Raw genomic sequence first — 22,371 nt, 5'->3', positions numbered from 1 at the left:
GATTGAATGCCACGACAAGGGCCTTAATGCATCCTAGAAATTTTCCTCTTTAAGTTGCCTTGCAGGAAGAGATGCCCAGTGAAACCCTGTAGGAACTGGTCTCCAAACACATGGAGAAATGACTCTGCAGGGAGAATGCCAGTCGACTGCGACAGCTATGAAGGCACACCACTCGTGAAGGTGTTCCCTTCAAGAAAATTTAGTCAAGTCAAATCTTTGACAAGGAAGCCAAGAATACATGGGGAAAGGATAGTCTCTTCAATAAGTGGTGTTGGGAAACTGGATATCCACATGCAAAAGAATGAAATTGGACTCTCATGTTATTCAAAAATTAACTCGAAATGAAATAAAGATTTAAGCGTAAGACCTGAGATGGTAAAACTACCAGAAGAGAAGTCAGGGAAGCACTCCTTGAGATTGGTTTGGGCAATAATTTCTTTTGCACAGACAACAAAGACAGACATAGGTGGAATAATGTTCAAGTAAGCTTCGGCATGGCAAAAGAGATAATTAACAAAATGAGAAAGCAGCATACAGGATGGGAGGAAATATTTGCAAATGATATCCCTGAGAAGGAGTTAATATCCAAAATTTATAAGGCGTTCATACTTCTCAATAGCAACAAGAAAACAATCTGATTAAAACATGGGCAGGGGCACCTGGGTGGCTCAGTGGTTGAGCATCTGCCTTCAGCTCAGGTCGTGATCCCGGGGTCCTGGGATCAAGACCTCGTAGGGCTCCTCATAGGGAGTCTGCTTCTCCTTCTGCCTATGTCTCTGCCTTCTCTGTGTGTCTCTCATGGATAAACAAATAAAATCTTTAAAAAACAAACAAAAAGCAGGCAAAGGACTGGAATAAATATACTTCCACAGAAGAAATACAAATGGCCAGCAGGTGCATGAAAAGATACTCACCATCACTGATCATCTGGGAAATGCAAATCAAAATCACAAGGAAATATAACCTCACAAACCTGTCAGAATGGTTATTATCAAAATGACAAGAAATAACGGATGTCCATGAGAATGTAGAGAAAAGGGGACCATGTACACTGTTGGCGGGAATGTAAATTGGTGCAACCACTGAAGAAAACAGTGTGCAAGTTCCTCAAGAAATTAAAAATAGGAGGCAGCCACGGTGGCGCAGCGGTTTAGCGCTGCCTGCAGCCTGGGGTGTGATCCTGGAGACCCAGGATCGAGTACCGCATCAGGCTTCCTGTATGGAGCCTGCTTCTCCCTCTGCCTGTGTCGCTGCCTCTCTCTCTCAATCTGTGTGTGTGTCTCTAGGAATAAAATAAAATAAAATAAAAATAAGGACACCTGGTTGGCTGAGTTGGTGGGGCGTTCAACTTTTTTTTTTAAAGACTATTTATTTATTCATAGACACACACACACACACACACACACACACAGAGGCAGAAGATAGAGAGAGAAGCAGGCATTATGCAGAGAGTCTGACATAGGACTCGATCCAGGGTCTCCAGGATCGCGCCCTGGGCTGCAGGTGGCGCTAAACCGCTGCGCCACCGGGGCTGAAGGGCGTTCAACTCTTAATCTCGAGGTCGTGAGTTCAAGCCCTGTATTGGGTATAGAGATTACTTAAGAATAAAATCTTTAAAATAAAAAGAAAAGAAATTAGAAAGAGATCATATGATCCACCAATTCCACTTCTAGGTATATATCCAAAGAAAATGAAATCAAGATCTTGAAGGCTGTCTGCACCCCCATGTTCACTGCAACATTATTCACAATATCCAAGACATGAAAACAACCTCAGGGTCTGTCAACAGATGAAGGGATAAAGAATAGTATATATAGGCAGTGGAGTATTCTTCAGCCATAAAAACAAAACAAAACAAAACAAAAAAAAAACAAGGAAATCATGCTGTCACAGCATGAGGCATATCTTGAGGGCACTATGCTCAGTGAAATAAGTCAGGCAGAGTAAGACAAATACTCCATGATCTCGCTTACTAAAAAAGTCTAACTCGTAGAAACAGAGAATAAGATGATGGTGGTTGGGGGCTGGCTGGGGGGTGGGGAGATGGTAGATATTAGCCCATGGATGAAAACACCCAGCTATAAGATGAGTAACTTCTGGGGATCTGATGTATATCACTTAAAAAAGAAAAGGAAGGAAAATTCCACTCTGCTCCAAGGAGGGCAGTAAGCTGGCAGCCACCAGCTGCAACGCTTTCAGGACCCACCTCAGCTTTTGGGCCCAAACCATGCCCTTTCCTGGCAGCCCCCAGCCAAGGGCTGAGCACAGTGGAGGCGCCAGTGTCTGCCCAATGCAGGACATCATCACTACGCATCAGTCCTTGCCCTTGAACTCTCTGTTCAGATGGCGCTGGCTTGTCAAGTGTGCAGCTCCCCGTACACAAGCAGCGTCTCCCCACTTTCCTTTGGCAAGTGTCAGATCTGCATTGCAGTGTGAAAGTTCTCTCAGCCCAATTCTGCTATTTCTTTAGTCTTTAAACAGCCACTGCTAAAAATAAAATAAATAAAATAAAATAAAATAAAATAAAATAAAATAAAATAAAATAAAATAAAAAACAGCCACTACTTTATCCCCTGCCCCCAGGAAATCTCTTGCACCCCTAACTCCCAGCGCATGCCTCTCCGAGGAACAGACGTGGTAGTATTATCACACCCCTCAAGCATGGTCCTACAGGAAAGTGGAGATGGACGTTAGGTCCTACCTGGGAAAAGATGCCATGTTGCTTAGCCCACACATCCCCCATCTTGTGCAGCTCCCAATGCCACCTGCTCCACCACGGGTAGCGCACTGGGCTTTGTGCCTGCCTTCAAACAGAAGGGAAGCTCTCGGAAGAGGCACAAAATGCCTTCTAGACTTCATTCCTCCCCTGCTCCCAGTTCTAATTTATTTGTCCTTGCTGTAGTGAAATGCCCAGAGTGGGAGATTCCTGGGCTGGCAGAGGCCCTAGTAAGAAAATGGCTGTCACCCACTCTGAAGGTCTTCATGGACCAAAGCTGCAAAAACCTCACCAGAGTCAAAGTGTCTAAACACCTGCATTGCCTCTCCATGGAGGCGTGCTCCTCCCCCACGCCAGAAAAACAGAAATCAGGAGGATGTGAATTTATAAAATAATTCACCTTTATTATTTCACTCAACTTGAATATATGTATACACACATGTTCCAGAATCTGTCATATTTAGAGTTACATAGAGTACAACACAATTAATGGGGACAGTCTGTGCTCTGATAAATGGGTTAAACTTGAAGGCAACTGATACTTTCAAAAAACAAAAGCGGATGAAATAGATCCTGTCCTCAACACATACATGAAATGGTTAATGTTGAGAGCATCCAACCACACCTACCTGGGAGAAGACCCCATAGTTCTCATCTCATCTATGGCCTGCACCAGGCAGCCCTCAACATAATCTGCTCAGCCAATGCAGAGCACCACCAGCCTGGAACCAAAAAGTGACCGGAAGTGCAGAGGCCACACACCTCCGAGGCTGGAGCGTGGATGTCACACCGGCCTCAGAGTGCCTCCCCCTAGACTTCCTGATGTGAGATACAGTGTGCTCCTACGGGGTTCAAGACATTATCACTTGAGTTCTCTGAGCTTTACCCTAATTCCTAACCCTCGGGGATGAAAAAAAGAGGAATGTGCAAAGGAGTCTTGAATGAACTTTTCTAGAGGCAACCTAGAATTCTACCTAGAATGCTGGAACTTGGCGAGATTGTCTAATCTCGACAACTTGACCGTGTCTAGGAATTTTGTTCTCTATTTCAGCGCAATGGTTAGCAATAAAATATTTTGAAACCGCCCAGACTCGTGTTCCTTTCCTAAGGGACGAGGAAGCGGAGTAGACTGGGTCCCACTTTCCATTCAGGTTGGAATGAAGACAACACTGACGAATATCCACCACCCACCCCACCCCACCCCACCCCCATGAGGAAAGGACCGTTCTAGGTCTGAGTCCTGCCCCAGGGGGTAACAAGGTACCTCAGGGCACCAGCAGGCCTAGCCCCCTAGAGGCCCACACGAGTCCTGCTTCTCCACTTTCCCATGCCAGGCGTTGGCTGGACATTGCTCGCTGCTCCCCTCTCCTGTATCTGGATCCCCCGGTCCTTCCTTGTGTATTTCTCCCTATTTCACCCTAGGCTGGCCTTGGCCTCGGTCACAGTGTGTGTCCTGACTCCAATCTATGTACACGGGTGACGTGATTCATGTGACTTAATTCTGATCCTCAAAGCCATGCAATCTCTGAAGCCTCTTTCTAGATTTCCCCGCCTCGCCTCATTTCTTCTTTCTCCTTAATGAGCCTGGCCCAGGGATCCCTGGGTGGCGCAGCGGTTTGGCGCCTGCCTTTGGCCCAGGGCGTGATCCTGGAGACCCGGGATCGAATCCCACGTCGGGCTCCCGGTGCATGGAGCCTGCTTCTCCCTCTGCCTGTGTCTCTGCCTCTCTCTCTTTCTCTCTGTGTGACTATCATAAATAAATAAAAATTAAAAAAAAAATGAGCCCGGCCCAGCCTGAGGATTCATTTACTTACACAGTGCTGGGAGATCTGTAGTGCCTTCCCAGCCCCCAAAGTCAAGGACCTTCCTCCCATCCCACCAGTCCCGCCCCGCCCCGTCCCCAACTGAGGGTGTCTAACTTACAGAGCCTCCCAAGCAAGTCGGGTATCTACAGTAAAATTTCTTTTAAATTCTTTAGTAAATGTTTGGGCTTGTGCTTGTCCTGGCCATTTTTTATGCTTTTGCTAATGTTCTCCCACTTCTGGGGGTACCCATGCCCCCCATGGCTCTCTATCAGCTGATTGGCCATTGTCAGAAGAACTGCTGCCTGGTCTTCCCTGGCTTGGCCAGTTTCTTTGTTATTAAAAGCACAAATTCGCCCCCCACACCTTTTGATTATGTTCTGAAGGGTTCTGTTTTCTGCGTTCTTGATGTAATCTGCAATGTCCACCTCCAGGTCTTCCTTCCGAGTGAACAGCACAATCGTGTACTTCAAAACTTCCTCTCCAAAGATGGTCTCTAATTCCTTCACGGCCCTCTTGTCCTCCTGAGTGAACCAGCCCAGCTGGAACACCAGGACCAGGATCTTGTTCCCTTTACAGCAGGACCAGCAGCGTCTGACTTCCTCCTCTAGCTGGGACGGACCCCCCTCCGCACTGGCCATCAGGCACAGTGAGGGCATGTCCACCACCACGACCTCCTGCTGGCCCCACAGCCTCCTGCTGCTCTGGCACGTCCTGGTGACTGGCTGCGCTCGGAACTGGGAAAGGAAGTCAGGGCCTGCCGAGGATGGTGTTGCCCGTGGCGCTCTTCCCAGGGCCGCTCTTCCCCACCAGGACAAGACTCAGGGGCTCTGTCGAAAAGAAAGCAGGAAAGATCTGTGGCCATGGGCTGATGACGTGGGTGCTGCTTTCAAAGTGACGCCAGATGTCACAGCAAAGGATGCTCAGGGAGCATCACGGCCACCCCCTCACCTGGCAGCTCTCGCCCCAAGCACGGTTCCAGGTGTGCGCTCTGTGACCGGAAGTATGACGTGGATAGCCATCTCTGCCCAGTGCTCATCCACGTCCCTATCCCTGAATTTGCTTCCCGCCCTCTGGTAACTTCTCTGACTCCCTGGCACCCTGTGAGTGCCACCGCCTTTATTACCTGTTGCTACTCAGCTGCGTCTAGCCTCCACATCTCATCTCTTGGTCTCCTGTTCCTGCTGCAATGATGACTTCCTGTTGCCAACTAGTGCTAACTGCAGCAAAGTCTCCTTGATGGTTTCAAAAAATTATTCCATAGAATTGACTTTTTATGAAAAAGCAACTGCATAAATCACTGACAGACTACTAGTTCCTTCATTTGGATCACCAAAAATTCATTTCTCATTAAAACCCATTAATCTGAACTGTGCCTTTCAACTGATGAGTTACTATTTCATGGTTATAGTAAAGGACCCACACTCACACTGTTTTGTGTGGCGATGATGGAGAATAGATGTCCCTATAAATGGAATGGCAAAGACAGACACCTCACAATGCGTGTTAGTGGGGGCTCCTTAGGACTTTGCACTTGTACTGTAGTCTCTCTCTTCCACTCTGGCTTTTTTCACCTGTTACCAATATCCATCTTAAAATGAAGATGGAGGAAAGTTCTGTGCTTTCCTGTGCCCTTTCTTCCAGGGAAAATTATTGAATTGCTTATCCTGAACTCACAATCCTATAGTTATGCTTAAAGGATGAAAAATAGATTAATCTTCCAACTCTCTCATATCTGTCACAGATTTCAGGCCCTGCTTCCACACCCTCAGAGGGGATGGTTCTCAAGGACCTCTGTGATCTGCTCTATAAGCCCCATCCCACATTGTGTAGAGGCGTGAACCTTCCATTTCCATCATGGCCACTCCCTCAGCCTCCCTCATGAGTGGCATGCTTAGTCCTCCTTCCTTGCTTCCGATTGCTGGAGGACTCTGCAATGTCTTCCAGCTTTCTGCCAGCCACCCAAACCCTGCCCATTCTCCAAATCCCATTTCAAATTGGGCCTTCTCCACACGGCCTCTCCTAACCTCCCTGCCTGTCCATACTTCTGTAGGAAGCTCCCCAGCACTTGGCCCTCCATGACGGATGTGAAAGGGATCATAAAAAGATACACTCCTTTGAGTCTGTGTTCTTCTCAGATGAGGGCATTTGAAGTGAAGACAAATGGGTGAGTCATGCTGTCCTGGATGAATCTCAGCTCAGGGCAATAGTGCATGTAGCACCGAGTGCGTGGGGCCCTCTGCTAAAGCAGCAGGTGGTGTGGCTGGGATAAGAAACCCACCTAGTGCCACGTGAGGCCTACCTATCATGAGCATTTGGGCTCCCAGTCCTCATCCTCTTTTCTCCAAAATAGCCTCCCCTCTCCAAAGAGAGAAAAGAATCAAGAAATCGAGAGAGAGAGAGAGAGAGAGAGAGAGAGTTAGAGTGGGCTTGAGAGAAAGAGAAAAGCAAACCAGAGGTCCAGAACCATCTCATCACCGGTGCTGAGACCTTAGCCCCAGGCAACAGATACACTGCGGAGAAAGTGAGAGATTAGAAAGAGCTAAACTCCTTCCCTCAAGACCTGCACCATCCGGTTGGGAAAGTGGGATAAAGATCAGGAAAGAATTAAAGACTGGGTCTGGACAGTGTGTGTGGAAAGGCACAGAACTTTAGTAACACTAGAGAAAGAGAAAAGTTAGCAGATTGGGTCTCTCCTTTCTATCATCCCTACGCCCTTCTTATATGTTTCATAACTGGTTTCTAAAAGCATCTAGAAAAGGTTTTTAGATGCTGTGTACCTTGCTCTCTGAAAGTGCAGGGCCTGTCCCCGTGCTGCTGCACCAGGCTCACGACTGTTTGCAGGAGCTCCTCTGCCTGGTGCTGCTCCTCTTCTCTTGTCACCCTGTAACTGAAGACGCAGTACCGGTCTTTGCACTTCTTGATGAGCTTGCAGAGAGCTGTACTTCTGCTTTTCAAGAACATCTCTAGATCCTGATCCCCCAGGTCTTCTTTCCTGGTGAAGAGAATGATCAGGTACTCCACGAATTTGTCTCCAAAACTGGCTTGGAGGGTGTCCAGCACCACCTCATCTTTCTTGGAAAAAGAGCCCAGTGGGGTCACCAGCAGGAAGGCGTGGGGGCCCCCAAAGACGTGTCTCCGGAGCTCAGCCTTAATATCCTTTGAAGATGAGATGTCTGGAGTATCAATGATCACAACTCTTCTCTCTCTCCAGATTCTGCTCTCCAACACAAACCTCCGGGTGACTGACTCTTCACTGAATTTGGTCTCGAAGACTCGCTTCCCCAGAAGGCTATTCCCAGCTGCGCTTTTCCCGGCTCCACGCTTCCCCACAAGCAGGACCTTCAGTTCGTGAATCCCAGGGTTGGGCTCATATCCTGTGGCCTGACGCTGCAACTCCCCTCCCCCTGTGGGACAAAAGGGCAGATTCAGAGTCTCTTCTTGCAGCTGAACGCAGAGATGTGGACAGGTTTTATGCTTTCTCATCCTTGCCAGTTTTTCTAGGCAATGCCAGTGTTGCTCTGAGCAGTAGGACTCTAGTCCCGGTCAGAAGCTGCCCATCGTTATAAAACCCACAAAAGGGGCCATGAATAAATGAAGAGATATGTTAAAAGCTCAAGATTTCCCAGGAACATGAAAATGTTAAATTTGGCCTTTAGTGGTCTTGCTCCTTAGATTTCCTTTCATTTTGCTACCAAAGGTGACTGCCTGGGGTATGAAGTCCATGGGCTAAAGCAGGACAAGGGAGAATCTGAGCTTAAAATGCCCCTTGGGAAAAAAATCAATGAATAAATTTTTTTTAAATGCCCCTTGGTAGCATATTTATGAAATTCTATACTACGCAGAAATTAAAAAAAAAAAAAGAATGAATGAACCATTGATACACAACATGCATGGATCTTCAAAACATGTTAAATGAAAGAAACCAGACACAAAACCAAATGCTATCCAGTTCCACTCTGTGAAGTTCAAGAAAGGGCTGAATTAATCTATGTTGCTGGGAGTCTGGATTCAGTTCCCTTTGCGGAGAGGCAGCAGAAACTTGTGAAGTGGTGGAAATGCTCCAGATCTTTATCTACGTGGTGGTCATGTATGTGTAGATAGGTAAAAGGTCACTGAGCTATACACTTAAGATTTGTGTATTTTACTTTATGATAATTGTACCTCAATAAATTACTGTAGAAACCTGTGCACAAAACTGTCTCTGCACACATGCCCTGTCCCCACCACTTCTCCTTGATCCAAGTTCAGCACCAAACCTACACACCGAGCAAATGGCAGAGTCAGCCACTACAGGAAATATTCAGAGTCTGAGGCACCCTGGGTGCTAAGGTGTGGATTGTCCCTGGGCGTCTGAGCCAAAGGTCTGGGAGGTGGAATGAATATGGCCTTTAAAGAAAGAAGCCACTGAAATGCTAGTGACAGCATGTCCTTGTTATGTTGTCTTGGGAAAGTTCCTAATTTCCCCAAAATCACCTCACACAAGTCTGTATCCTATAAAAACTCCCTTCCAATGCCCTCATTCTGAGACACTCCATGACTCCCCATGGCATGCTATTTCCTCATGACCACGAAGAATCATTTGGGGACAGGATAGGGAAGTTCCTGGAGGTCTTGGCTGAAAGGCATCAATAGAATTTTAAACCCCTACTTCTGCCTGAGTTCACATATTTCTGCTAAGTTGCTAAGTTTACTCATCTATAAATGAGAATAATGATAATACCACCCTCTTCAGAGGGCTGTTAAGAGGAATAAATGTATGTGGTTATTATGAGAATTATGTTATATGCTATGAGGATTGAATTATTTATATATTTTTCCACTACATAATATCAATTGCAATTATCATTAAAATTGAGATTATTATTATTATTATCACTATTATTATTATTTGGGGGAGTTCTATGAGAACAGAGATCTCATCTATCTTACTCACTGCTGAATATTTGGTTCTTGCACAGAGCTGGCCCAGAAATAACCTGAAAGTCCTTGGTAAAGGGATGGTTGAATTAGTCATATATGCTCTTACTGTGGACAAAATCACACATGCAAAACAGAACGAGGTGGTCTATAGGTATTGACATGAGCAGCGTGCAGGACGTAGCATTCACAGCAATCATTACACTGACACTGAGCTCCATCACTGAATTCTAAGGATGAGTTTTATCCACAAAGGTGATTTCTGCTTTCCCAGTAGGAGTCAACGTTATATAGTCCTGGATCCAGAGCCAGGAAGACAAGACTGATCTAGAAAGAAGCCATGAAAGGGAAGCCCACCTCCATAACATTTCAGAGAAGGCCAGGGACACCCACACCTTGTCCAGAACCTACTCCCAGGTATTAGGAGTACCCTGGGGGACAGGCTGTGGACAAGAACCTGAGCCAGGCCTTCAGAGTGCATCTTGATTCTCCTTATCTAATTTCCCCACTACATTTTGATGCATGATGCATTCAAAAGAATGTGAATGTGAACTTAACGTTTTTAAGGATCATCTTACCATGTGGCTTATCCTCCTTCTGAGACGCGGCTCCCTTCACACTATCCTAGAAAATAAAGGGGGAAAAAAGAAAAGAAAAGAAAGGGGAAATATTGCACAAAATCTCATCTTTTCACAAAATAAAGAAATGGAGACACAAGTATGTAATCCAGAGGAATCGGCTGATTAGAATGTGGTCAAATCAAGGCCACGGTCATGTTCCTTGTTGGCTTTTGTAGAACTGTCCATAATGATGATTGATCTTGAGACCTCACTGCTGCCACCACAACAGGCTTCCCTGAAGTATGAAGATGGGTCTTATTCTCACTCAGAGGAGCCCCACAAATGCCATCTAATTAAGGCATTGAGACTGAAGCTCTAACTTTCCTTCTCCCCGATCCCCCAGCAGTTCCTTCTAAAGTCTTGCAGGGTTTCTGCTGTTGACATAGAAATCCAGAGGCTTAAGAAGCGCTACTGGACTTCCTGGAGGAAGAAACTAACCCATTGATGTCTGGGATATTCATCTGAAGGACCAGGGAAAGGGAGGAGATTGGAAATGAAGCTCCCACACATCTCCCCACACTGCACCCCGAGTATAGAGACGATGATTCTTCTGACATAAAAACCAGGAAAATTAGGAACTTTCTCCCACCCAGGTGGGCAAACAGAGACAATGGAGGATGGAAAACCAAACACACAATTGGTATTCCCTTTGCCTGCCTGGGGAAGCATTCTCGCTCCCAAAATTTAAAACTGTCATGGACTCAAAAGAGAAGGTAAAAATGATACACAATCCTGATGCACCTGCTACTCTTAGAAGATTCCAATACTTTATTTTAATCCTATTTTTGTTAAATCTCCATGCCAGCCAAGGAAATGTTCCCTCTGCTTTCTTACCTGGCCTTATTCCAAACCGTGGCTACCTCCAACCATCTCTCCCTGGGTCCTCTCCATTCAGCTCTATCAGACTTCTTTCATCCTACCTGGCACAACTCAAATTCTTTCATGTGTTTCAAATGCAAAAGATTGTCCCAATGCAAATGCTTACGATCTAAAAATTAATAATTTTAAATTTTCCAACCCACTGTAAAAGGAGCAGCTGCTAATTAACATACTTCCTTCTATGTTTTTCTAAGTTTATGCAAATATACACAAGCATATATGAACACACAGGGAGACTTGCTAGGCATTTTGTTCTGCAATCTGCTTCATAATATGTCCTGTATAGCTCTGCAAGTCAGTACATATAGATCAACCCCGTTGTTGTTGGGGTTTTTTTTTTGTTTTTTGTTTTTTTTTTAGGAGATGCTGTTTGTTACACAGCATGGACAAGGAATATTCCGTACTAATGTAACAATTCCTTTACTGATAGACCATCAATTTATTTCTGGCTTTCCTATTTCAAAAGATGCCATGATAAATATCTCTATACCTACATCTTTGTACATGTGAATGTTTTATTTCTCTGTAATAGTCCTAAAAGTGGGAACCTTTTTTTTTTTAAAGATTTTATTTATTTATTCATAGAGACACGGGGGGAGGGGCGGGCAGAGGCACAGGCAGAGGGAGAAGCAGGCTCCACGCAGGGAGCCCGATGTGGGACTTGATCCAGGGTCCCCAGGGACTTGATCCAGGGTCCCCAGGATCAAACCCTGGGCTGCAGGCGGCGCTAAACCGCCACGCCACCACCGGGGCTGCCCCTAAAAGTGGGAACCTTGCTCAGTCTCTGGGTTGTTAGAGTCCTCAATGTCTCCATGACTTAAGTGAACCTTATCTCCATCCATAATAATACACTAATAACAATAATAATGGCAGCTAATGATCACTGAATGCTTACATCGCCAGTATTTGCAGGTAACTTTTTTTAAATTTTTTTTTAATTTATTTATGATAGTTACACAGAGAGAGAGAGAGAGAGAGAGAGAGAGAGAGAGAGAGAGGCAGAGACATAGGCAGAGGGAGAAGCAGGCTCCATGCACCGGGAGCCTGACGTGGGATTCGATCCCGGGTCTCCAGGATTGCGCCCTGGGCCAAAGGCAGGCGCTAAACCGCTGCGCCACCCAGGGATCCCTATTTGCAGGTAACTTATAGGCATTTATTTCATTTAGTCCTCACAGAATTCTCTGAGATACGTATTATTATCTCTGTTTTACAGAAGACAAAAAGAAGATCCTGTGTCAACAAAATGGATATGATGTCCATCCCTCAGGGAGGCAACCACTGCAAGTATATTCACAGCAATCACTTGACCCGCTGGTGGCCATGTGAGGAGTGCCATTGATAGAAGGAGGGTGTGGGGGGAAGGCCCTGAGGAAGTAAGCTCACGCTGAGGCAGATGGCTACCCCCGGTATGGGCTAAGATGGAGAGGGAAGGTGTCTAGGTGGACAAAATCACAGGGTGGAAGCTCTAGAGTGGACATGAACGTAAGTCAAGGATCAAAGGAAAGGCCAGTGAGACCAATGCATAAAGAGCAAGTTAGAGGCTGAGGAACCAGCTCAGGACAGTGATTCTGAACTTAATCTAAAGATCAGCGGACAGTACTGCAGCATTTTAAACAAGAGGGTGTTGTGTTCAGGGTATACTGCAGAGAGCTCACTCTGTGCCCCAGATCCTCTCTGCTGACATCCCTGTTGCAAACAGCCTTCAAGAGAAAGAGAGAGACAGGTGGTTATAAAGGAGAGAGAGGGAGGTCAGACTCAGGAGACCAGAGAGCAACAAGTTCTCTTGAGCCTCACAGTCCTCATCCACAGAACATCAGTACGCAGAGCACTTGCAATGACTCCATCCGTTCATGTTCTGGGCCTTAGCAGATGCTCAATAAAGTGTTGCTTCCTTCTCATTTCCATCCTGTTTGGGCTTAAAGCTCATCAGTTCTCAAGAATTGCACTCTGACAAAAACCACCCCCATGCTGGATATTTGCTTGCTTTATATCCGCTGGCACTTGCATTAAGAATCCTCTCTACCAACACTGACTTACCTACCCTGAGTCAGGAACTGATTTGTGTCTTTTGCATGAGTCACTCGACCCGAAGTGTAAGCTCCTCAAAGGCAAAAGCCTGAATTTTTGTATCTCCCTTAGCTACAAATACACTTCCCATTCAAGTTTAGAAGTTAAATAAAATATCACTCTGGCAATTGTGCAGGAAATGGATTGAGGGGTAAGCCACAAGAATGAATGAGGGGAAGGGTGTGTATAAAACAGGACAGGCAAGAACAGAGGTTGGCTTGGACTGGACGGTGCAGGGAGGCATGCAGATGGAGAGAAGTGGGTGGGAGCCAGGCACAGTGACCACACAAGACTTGATGACTTGGCCATCAGTGGCCAGCCAGTAGCCGTAGCAGAGCTAACCTCTGGGCTTAGGTTTGAAGAGCATGATGAGCAGCACGACCATTTACCCACTTGAGAGGAATACAGAAGTCTTAACAGATTTCAGAGGGAAAACCAAAAGTTTGGAAGTGTGAAGCCTGAGATCCTATATGAGAGCTGAGTGGAGATGTCAAATGGATAAGGGAGCAGGATTCAGAGGAAAGGCCTGGACTGATTAATCTGGAAACAGTTAGCGATTGACAGGGTATAAAGCTGGAGGTGGAGAAATGAGGACAGTCTAGAAGTATGCCCTGAAGATGCCAACTTTTAGAGGCCATGTGAGGAGAGCTCAGGAATCTCTGGAGTAGCCAGAAAGGGCAGGAGGAAGAAAAACAAAAAGAGCATAGTTGGATTGAAGTCAAGGGAAGAGAGGGTCCATCTGTGTATCCAATATTGTGAGGGATAAAGTTAGGTAAGGACTTAAATGTATCCATTTAATTTGCTAATAATGTCCAAAGTCCAAAATGCAAAGGGTAATACTCAAGGCACCCTATGGTCTGGTGCCTCATCTTTCTAGATGATGGATGAATAGCTCCTTAAACAAAGTCAATGGCCCATCACACAAGGTGACACCTCACTTACCTGTGCCCAACATCCGTCCGTGAGCTCTAGCCACAGAGATCCTTGCAGACCTTAAGAATTTCTTTTTTAAAAAAAGATTTTATGTATTTATACATGAGAGACAGAGACATAGAGGGAGACACAGGCTCCCTGTGGGGAGGGACCCCAGGAATTTAGGAACCCAACCTTAAGAATTTCTTACCAGGAATCCACCACCTTGGTTTCTGAACTTCATGATATAGGGTCCTCCATTTTCACCCACCAGACGCTGCACCATGCCGAGGAGCTCCCTCACCTGGCCGACCCGCTCCTCCTCGCTCCCCTTGTTGTTCAAAGCACAGTATCGGCCTCCACAGTTTTCAACCAACTCCCTGAGGGAATCTAACCCTTCGATGTAATCTTGCACTGAGTCTCCCTCCAAATCATCCTTCCGAGTGAAGACAACAATCATGTACCTCCTGGCTTCGGCTCCAAACACCTCCTGGACGCCACAGACCACCTCTTTGTCCTCAAGCTCATAACAGCCGATGGCAATGACCAGCAGCAGGACGTGCAGGCTGGGCGCACAGAGCTCCAGGCAGCGCTCAATGTTGCGTTGCTTGTCTTCGGCCGGAGACATTGAGGAGAAAAGGTAGGGGGTGTCGATGACCACAAGTGTCCCCTCTCCTGTGGCCCTACTCTCTCTCTGGCACACTTTCGTCACCATCTGGTTACTAAATTTGGACACAAACATGGATCTGCCCAGAATAGTGTTTCCAGTGGCACTTTTTCCTACACCACTTCTCCCTAAGAGGAGAAGCCTCAGTTCTGGCCTGGAGCAGCCTGGTTCTGGCTCCCTCTCCTGACCCAGGCTCTCGTCGGTTCTGCTGGGACAGAAAAGCAACACATCAATGTTCAACTCATGCAAGAATCAACAGAGGCTCGGCAGGAAAATGCATTCTCTTTTATAGATTTTCCCCCAAGGATTTGGGCTACTGGCGTCAACTCAGTGTAGATGGGGATAAGAGACCCTGTGTCCCAGGATCCTTTCTGTGCTCTTGTCCCTGGAATAAATCTATATTAGTAAGATGTCACACACTATTGGTTGGCTAAACACCAATCCCCTTCTCTACATTCATCATCCACTATACACGCTAGGGGAAATGTAGACACTACGAGAGACCGAACAATGAATGACCCTTACCGAGATGTCCATGTGCTAATCCCTGTAATCTGGGACTACGTTACCTTACACAGTAAACGGGTCCAGGTGGACCCAACATAATCATAAGAGGTCCTTCTAAGACGAAGGCAGGAAAGTCAGGGTAAGAAAAAGGAGATGTGAGGACACAAGCAGAGGTCAGAGAGTGAGACAGATTTGAAAACACTACACTGTTGGCTTTGAAAATGCAATAAGGAGCCACGACCCAAGGGGAATTCAGGCAGCTTCTGGAAGCTAGAAAAGGCAAGGAAACAGATTCTCCCACATAGCCTCCAGAAGGATCCTGCCCAGCACCCTGATTTTAGGACTTCTGACCTCCAGAACTATAAAATAGTAATTAGGTGGGGTTTTAGCAACTAAGTGTGTGGCAATGTGTTACAGCAGCGACCTAAACTAGTACACTCTCTCTCCCGGCTTCCTTTCAACCAGAGGTGGCCATGTGACCCAGCTCTGCCTAATGACAATTGAGGGAACATTTGCTTGGCCCTTCTTCTTTATTTGGAATTTAAATGTGGTAACTGGTATGTGTGTGTGGGGGGGGTGTCTGGGTGACTCAGTTGGTAAAGCATCTGACTTTGGCTCAGGTCATGATCTTGGGGTCCTGGGATAGAGCCCCACATCAGGCTACCTGCTCAGCAAGGAATCTGTTTCTCCCTCCCTCTCTCTCTCCCTCTGTGCACTCTCTCTCTCTCTCCCGATCTCTCTCAAATAAATAAATAAATAAATAAATAAAATCCTTTTCTTAAAGATTTTATTTATTTTTTCATGAGAGACACAGAGAGAGAGGCAGAGACACAGGCAGAGGGAGAAGCAGGCTCCACGCAGGGAGTCCGATATGGGACTTGATCCAGGGACTCCAGGATCACACCCTGAGCCAAAGGCAGGCGCCAAACCCCTGAGCCACCCAGGGATCCCCAATAAAATCTTTTTAAAAAATAAATGTAAGTATGGTATCTGGAACAGCAGCAGATATCACCAAGGCAATGAGGTAACCAATAAGAGAACCAAAGGCCATCGTCCACCATCATGCTAAAGGACCACAGAGCAGAGAGAAGAATCTCTGGTGAAATCACCGAGCTGCCGAAACATCCCTGCGATCACTTTCTTGTTAAGAAAGCAGCTGGTATTCTAACGAGTCAGCTGCTGCTGCTCCAAGTGTGGTTCGCAGATTAGTGATATTGCCAATAATTGAGGTCGCGTTAGAAATGCAGACTCTCGAGCTCCGCCCAGACTTCCCGAACAAGAATGTGTAATTGGACAAGTTCCGGGTGATTCTCATGACCATTCAAGCTTGAGGAGCACCAGAGTAAGCCACCCTCAGTTCAGGGTTGGCCTTCCCAACTGAACCCGGACCCACTTGAAGGGCCAAGTTTCCCAGCGCCACATCTTTCCAAATGATTCTTTCAGGTCCCAGGTGCCCGAATTCCCACGAGTCTCATTCCTGGGTTGCCTGTTTTGTCCATGAGATGCTCACGCAATCTTTTCCCGAACCAGAAAACCTTATTTCCTGAAACCCAAGTGACTTAGTTTGACTCTCCTTAAAATATAACTGTAAGGGGCAGCCCCCGTGGCTCAGCAGTTTAATGCCACCTTCAGCCCGGGGTGTGATCCTGGAGACCCCGGATCGAGTCCTATGTTGGGCCCCCTGAATGGCGCCTGCTTCTCCCTCTACCTGTGTCTCTGCCTCTCTCTCTCTCTCTGTCATGAATAAATAAATAATCTTTAAAAAAATCTTCATTAAAAATATATATGAATATATATATATATATATAACTGTAAGTCCTCATTATGTGATCGAGCAGGTAGGTCTCAACACCTTGCTTTGGTTCAAAATCGTCACACTACTCTTGGCTTCTTAATCCTCTGTAGGACTTTGAAAATCAGTTGTCTTCGTGTTTGGGACCTCCCATTGAAATCTAGAATGCCACTGCACTGAATATGTAGCTCAGTTTTAGAAGAACTGGCGTCTTCAATAGTGTTGATGCTCCCTTCACTCTTTTTGTGGGTCAGCTTTAAACATGTTTAAACAGGATGGGCAATTATTTCTTTCTGACCCATAAACTAGGAGAAGTGACTATCAAATTTAAAACTGTATTGGGAGACACTTGCTGTCTTTTCATTGGTTCCTAATATTATTACTGTCTGGCTGGAGAGTGTCTGTATAAAATATTTGTTGCTGGTTGAAATTTACTTTTTAGCCCAATAAAATTTTTGTCAATGGTTAACATGGGCTTAAAAAGAATGTGTAGGGCGCCTAGGTAGCCCAGTTGGTTAAATGTCTGCTTTGACTCAGGTCATGACCCTGGGGTCCTGGGATCGAGTCCCATATCAGGCTCCCTGCTCAGTGGGGACCCTGCTTCTCCCTCTCCCTCTGACTGCTGCTCCCCCTGCTTGTGCTCACTTGCTCTCTCTCTCCCTGTCAAATAAATAAAATAAAATCTTAAAAAGGAATGTGTAGCCTGCAATTGGGGGTGCCTTTCCCAGTCAGGGACCCCCCACTTCAGCTCTGCCACCTAAGCTCCAGTTATCCAGAAGCTCCAGCATGTCCTGGCCTGCACCACCCTCCTGTCTAACTGGAAATTCCTCCCCATTCTTCACCCATTTAGCTGAAGTGTCGTCTCCACATCAAGCCTTTTGTGGTTTTTCCAGGTTGAAGCAATCATGAGCTCTTTCCTGGACTTCTGTAATAACACTGTCACTGGTCCCCCTGCTTCGTCCCTTCTAGAGTGTATTGCCCATCAACAGCCAGTGTGATCCTAACCAAGAGAGGGATACTGTCCCTCATCAGTTCAAAATCCCCCAAGGGCTTCCCACTGATTGAAAGTAACAGGTAAAGCCTTTTGCCATGCCCGACAAGACCCTACCCAATCTGGGCTCTAGCTGCCTCTCCTATCTCATCCCCCTTGCTTTGTCTGCTGTAGCCACACCAGGCTCCCTGTTGTTCCCCATTCAACCTTGGGGCTTGGTGCTGGTTGTTCTCAAACTAGAACATTCTTCCCCCAGACTCGTGTGAGGCAGATTCGCTTCCTTTAGGTCTTTACCGAATTGTCCCTGTGGTACAGAAGGCCTTCTGCAGTCATCCTATAATTAAGAGCAACAGGCTCACCTGCACCCCACCAATACTCCGGGTCCCCCCCACCCTGTTCTATTTTTATCCCCAGCAACCACTACCACCACCACCTTTCACATTGTGCACTGACTTATTGACTTGCTTCTCACTTTCTTTTTTGTCTTCCCACCCCTGAAAGCGAAGTGTTGGGAGAAGGAGGACTTGCCCTGTTTCGCACAGCACCACATCTACAGCTTAGGAAGGCATTGGATGAGGACAGCAGTCAAAGGAAGTGAAGAGTGGAGCCCTGGGAGCCCTGGGGGCTGTGAGAAGCCCCGCTGCAAGGAATGTCAGAGGACAGGAGAGGCAGTGCACAGACTCCTCCTCCCAAAAGCCTCACCATGAAAAAAAAAATGCAGGGTAGTCAGGAGTGAGGTAGGGAGAAGCTTATGGGGCACAGGTGGAGGCCTGGGCTGTTCTTTCCATCTGTGTCTCTGGCTCTTCGCAGGTGCAGGAGGTGAAGCCACATCGCCTGGAACATACACCCCAGAGCTGTCACACCAGAGAAAAAGAGACTTCTTGGAAGCTGATGTCCAGTCACTGTTGGGACACTTCTAAGAGGACCTTTGTCCCCCAACATACCCATGAATGAAGAGACCCTCTCCCTAACTCTCCATCCCCTCAGTCTCCTCTCTTTTCCCCAGGACGCTGTTACTGTCTGGTACGATTTACTTTTATTTTCTCTCTTCTGCTCTTAGTATGAAACTCCTTAAGAGCAGAGACCATGCCTGTGTCCCTAAGCCCTGATATCGTGCCTGGCGTGTAGCATACGCTCCTAAGTGGTGTGAAATGATCATGGGGAAGGGAGGTGAGGAAAGGAAGAAAAAGGTTTTTAGAAATGAAGAGGGACGGCCCCCGGGGTGACTCAGTTGGTGAAGCGTCTGCCTTTGGCTCAGGTCATGATCTTAGAGTAGCCCAGCATTCAGCTCCCTGCTCAGTGGGGAGCCTGCTTTTCCCTCTCCCTCTGCCTCTCCTCCTTGCTTGTCCACTATCTCTCCCTCTGTCAAATACATAAAATCTGTACAAAAAAAGAAAGAAGGAAGGAAGGGAGAGATTGAAGTAATGTCACTTTGAAAATAATAAAAGTGGAGGGGGCAAGATGGCAGAAGAGTAGGGTCCCCAAGTCACCTGTCCCCACCAACTTACCTAGATAACTTTCAAATCATCCTGAAAACCTACGAATTCGGCTTGAGATTTAAAGAGAGAACAGTTGGAATGCTACAGTGAGATGAGTTTGCACCTCTATCAAGGTAGGAAGATGGGAAAAAAATAAAGAAGCTGGGATGTCCTCAGGCTGCCAGGGGCACCAACAGAGGACCTGCGCCCCAGGGAAATCACCCCACACCCCGCGGCCGAGCTCCCTAAAGGGCCGCAGCGAGCGCACACGGCTGGACCCAGGAGCAGCTCGGAGGGGCTCAGGCGGAGGCTCCGCGTGGAGGGGGCTGCGCGGCCAGAGCACGATCCCAGTAGCGCAGGCCCGGAGCCCAGGGTGCTGGGGGACACGGCCCAGGATCTGGCGCTCCCCCCGGGACAGGCAGAGGCTGGGAGGACACAGGGCAGCAAGGACGCCCCGAGCTGGGCAGATCAGCGCCCCCCTCCCCCGCCCCCGGAGCATCCAGGCCCCTGCAGACTGGGAGCTGACTCCAGGGCTGGAGAGCTGGCCACCGCCACTGTGGTTGTTCCTTCTGGGGCCTCACAGGATAAACAACCCCCACTGAGCCTCACAGTGGCTGCACGGGATAAACAGGATAAACAACTCCCACTGAGCCCTGCACCAGGCAGGGGGCTGAGCAGCTCCCCCAGGTGCTCACACCTGAGAATCAGCACAGCAGGCCCCTCCCCCAGAAGACCACCTAGAGGGACAGGGGAAAAGCAAGTTATTGACCAAGCAGCACTGGAAAGTTCCAGGGGAAGTCGAGGGATTTACGGTATACGCAATCAGAGGATACTCCCCCTTGTTTTTTGTTTGCTTCCCCCCCCTTTTTTCTTTTTTTCATCTTTTTTTTTTTTTTCTTTTTTCTCTTCTCTTTTTTTCTCCTTTTTCCAGTACAACTTGTTTTTGGCCACTCTGCACTGAGCAAAATGACTAGAAGGAAAAATTCACCTCAAAAGAAAGAATCAGAAACAGTCCTCTCTCCCACAGAGTTACAAAATTTGTATTACAATTCAATGTCAGAAAGCCAATTCGAAGCACTATTATAAAGCTACTGGTGGCTCTAGAAAAAATCATAAAGGATTCAAGAGACTTCATGACTGCAGAATTTACATCTAATCAGGCAGAAATTGAAAATAATAAAAGTGAACTAACTTTATATTGTATCCCATTCAGTGAAGTGGTATGTTTTTTGTGCATTAATTTCTTTTAAATAGAAAAAAAAAAGATACTAGTGGGTGAGCAGCTGAAAGAAGCAGACACCTCCAGCAGATCTGAAGAAGAAAGGAATTTATTTCCCACCTAAGCTCCACTGTTTTACACGATTGCTCACCACAGTGACTAAATTAGTCTGCTGAACTCCTACCTGGGAGGGGGCATATTCAATCAGGACACCCCCACCCCCGCCGTCAGGCTCTTCCCCTTCTCCCTGTGGACAATTGCCAACCTGTGGGATTTTCTCCCCCGCATATAAGAACTCTTTTAAGGGGGCACTTGGATGGCTCAGTTGGTTAGGTCACGCATGTGCCTTTGACTGGGCTGGGCTCGTTGTTGTCTCGGAGCCCCGGAGTCCTGAGATCGAGTCCCCCATGGGGCGCCTGCTCAGCAGGGAGTCTGCTTCTCCCTCTCTCTCTGGACCTCCCTGCTTGTGCTCTTTCTCTTTTTCATTTAAGTTTAAAAGAAAAAAAAAAAACACTTTTAAGGATAAAAAGGAGCCCCAAACCCCCCTCCCTCCCTCTCTCCTTTATCCACATCCCCTCTCGGCACCCCCCAGTCGGCTCTGGAGACCCCAGCAGGTTAACAAAGAGGGAAAAGTTCTCTCCAGAACTCTCCTGAAACTCTCCAGCAGCCTGCACTTCTCAGGATCTAGCCCAAGGGTACGTGGCTTCTGTTATCCAAGCGAAGCTCCGATGGTGTGGAGGTCTGTCCCACATCAAGAGGCAGTTCACCCCACAAAAAATATGGCCAGGGAAGCTTCCAGAACCCAGCCTGGGGAGGACTCAGCCCCAGCGCAGCAGGTCAGTCAACAGGAGGAGGAGAAAGAGTTCAAAGGTGAGAAGCCCGGGAGGTTTAAGTGTAGGTAAAATCAGAGTCTTGCTTTGGACAACCACTGGCGCCTTCAGTGCTCAGCTGACGGGACCCAAGAGTGCACGGGGTGGAAAACACTAGAAAAGTGAACGTGGAAGAGCGGCGTCCGAGCTGCCAGCTTTGCAGGCGGCTGGGCAGCCTCCCGCCCTCTCCCTCACGCCCTGACCCAAGCCCCCCCGCCCCTCTACCTCCCCCCCCTCCCAGGGCAGCCACTGCTGCGACCAGGACCCGCGCCGGCGCGCACGCACCTGGGTTCGGTCCCCGGGCGCGTCGCAGGCTCCATGGCTCTGGGGAAGCCGCTGAGGTCCCCGCGGGCGGCGGGAGGAGCAAGCAGGGGCGGGCGGGGCGCCGCCGGACCGGGATCTTTCTGACAAACTGCTTTCTAGCAGGAAGAGGTTTCTAGAAACGGGAAGCGCACCTAGGCCGTCGGCGGGGGGTGGGGGGCGTGCAGTTCGCTCGGGGCCGGGTCACCGGGTGAAGACGCCGGGCGGTCGGGGTCAGCCGGGGCGGGGGTGGGGGCCCGGCTCGGCCCCCGCGCGGCCGCAGCCCGAAGGGCAGGGGTGGGGACGCGATCGCCGACCGCCGAGGAGGAGGCTGGGGCTGGGGCTGCGGCGCCGCGGGGGCTGGGGCCCAGGACCAGCTTCGGGAGGGTCCTCGACAGGGTTATTGTGCGGGGGAGGGGGGGCCGCCCCCGGGAAGGACGCCGCGGAGCCTGCAGAGGCCGAGCCGGCCAGTGGCCTGTGCGGGGACGGCGCCCGGCAAAGGCAGGTGGTCCTTCAGGGTGACCTCCGCCACCCCTCCCCAAGTCCGCCGAAGCCGGGAAGGCCTGTGTCCCTTCTCCCACCCGCAGCCCCCAGCAACGCCTCACGCCCTTCCAGGGGGACCCTCCAACCTC

The 22,371-nt window shown here is 48.1% G+C and overlaps 1 protein-coding gene across 1 annotated transcript; it reads right to left on the bottom strand.

Moving 5' to 3' along the window:
- Positions 1 to 3,095: 3,095 nt before the first annotated feature.
- On the bottom strand, positions 3,096 to 21,881 carry GIMAP8 (GTPase, IMAP family member 8). The gene is given in 6 exon segments (XM_025453073.3): positions 3,096 to 5,276; positions 5,278 to 5,348; positions 7,299 to 7,925; positions 10,017 to 10,062; positions 14,128 to 14,788; positions 21,725 to 21,881. Coding segments are annotated over 6 exon segments (2,052 nt in total). The 5' UTR covers positions 21,760 to 21,881; the 3' UTR covers positions 3,096 to 4,664.
- Between the last annotated feature and the right edge of the window lie 490 nt (positions 21,882 to 22,371).

Source organism: Canis lupus, chromosome 16 (genome assembly GCF_003254725.2).
Source record: "Canis lupus dingo isolate Sandy chromosome 16, ASM325472v2, whole genome shotgun sequence".
Taxonomy (NCBI): Eukaryota; Metazoa; Chordata; class Mammalia; order Carnivora; family Canidae; genus Canis; species Canis lupus.
The sequence above is the reverse complement of the archived record's forward strand: the minus strand, read 5'-3'. Positions and strand labels throughout refer to the sequence as shown.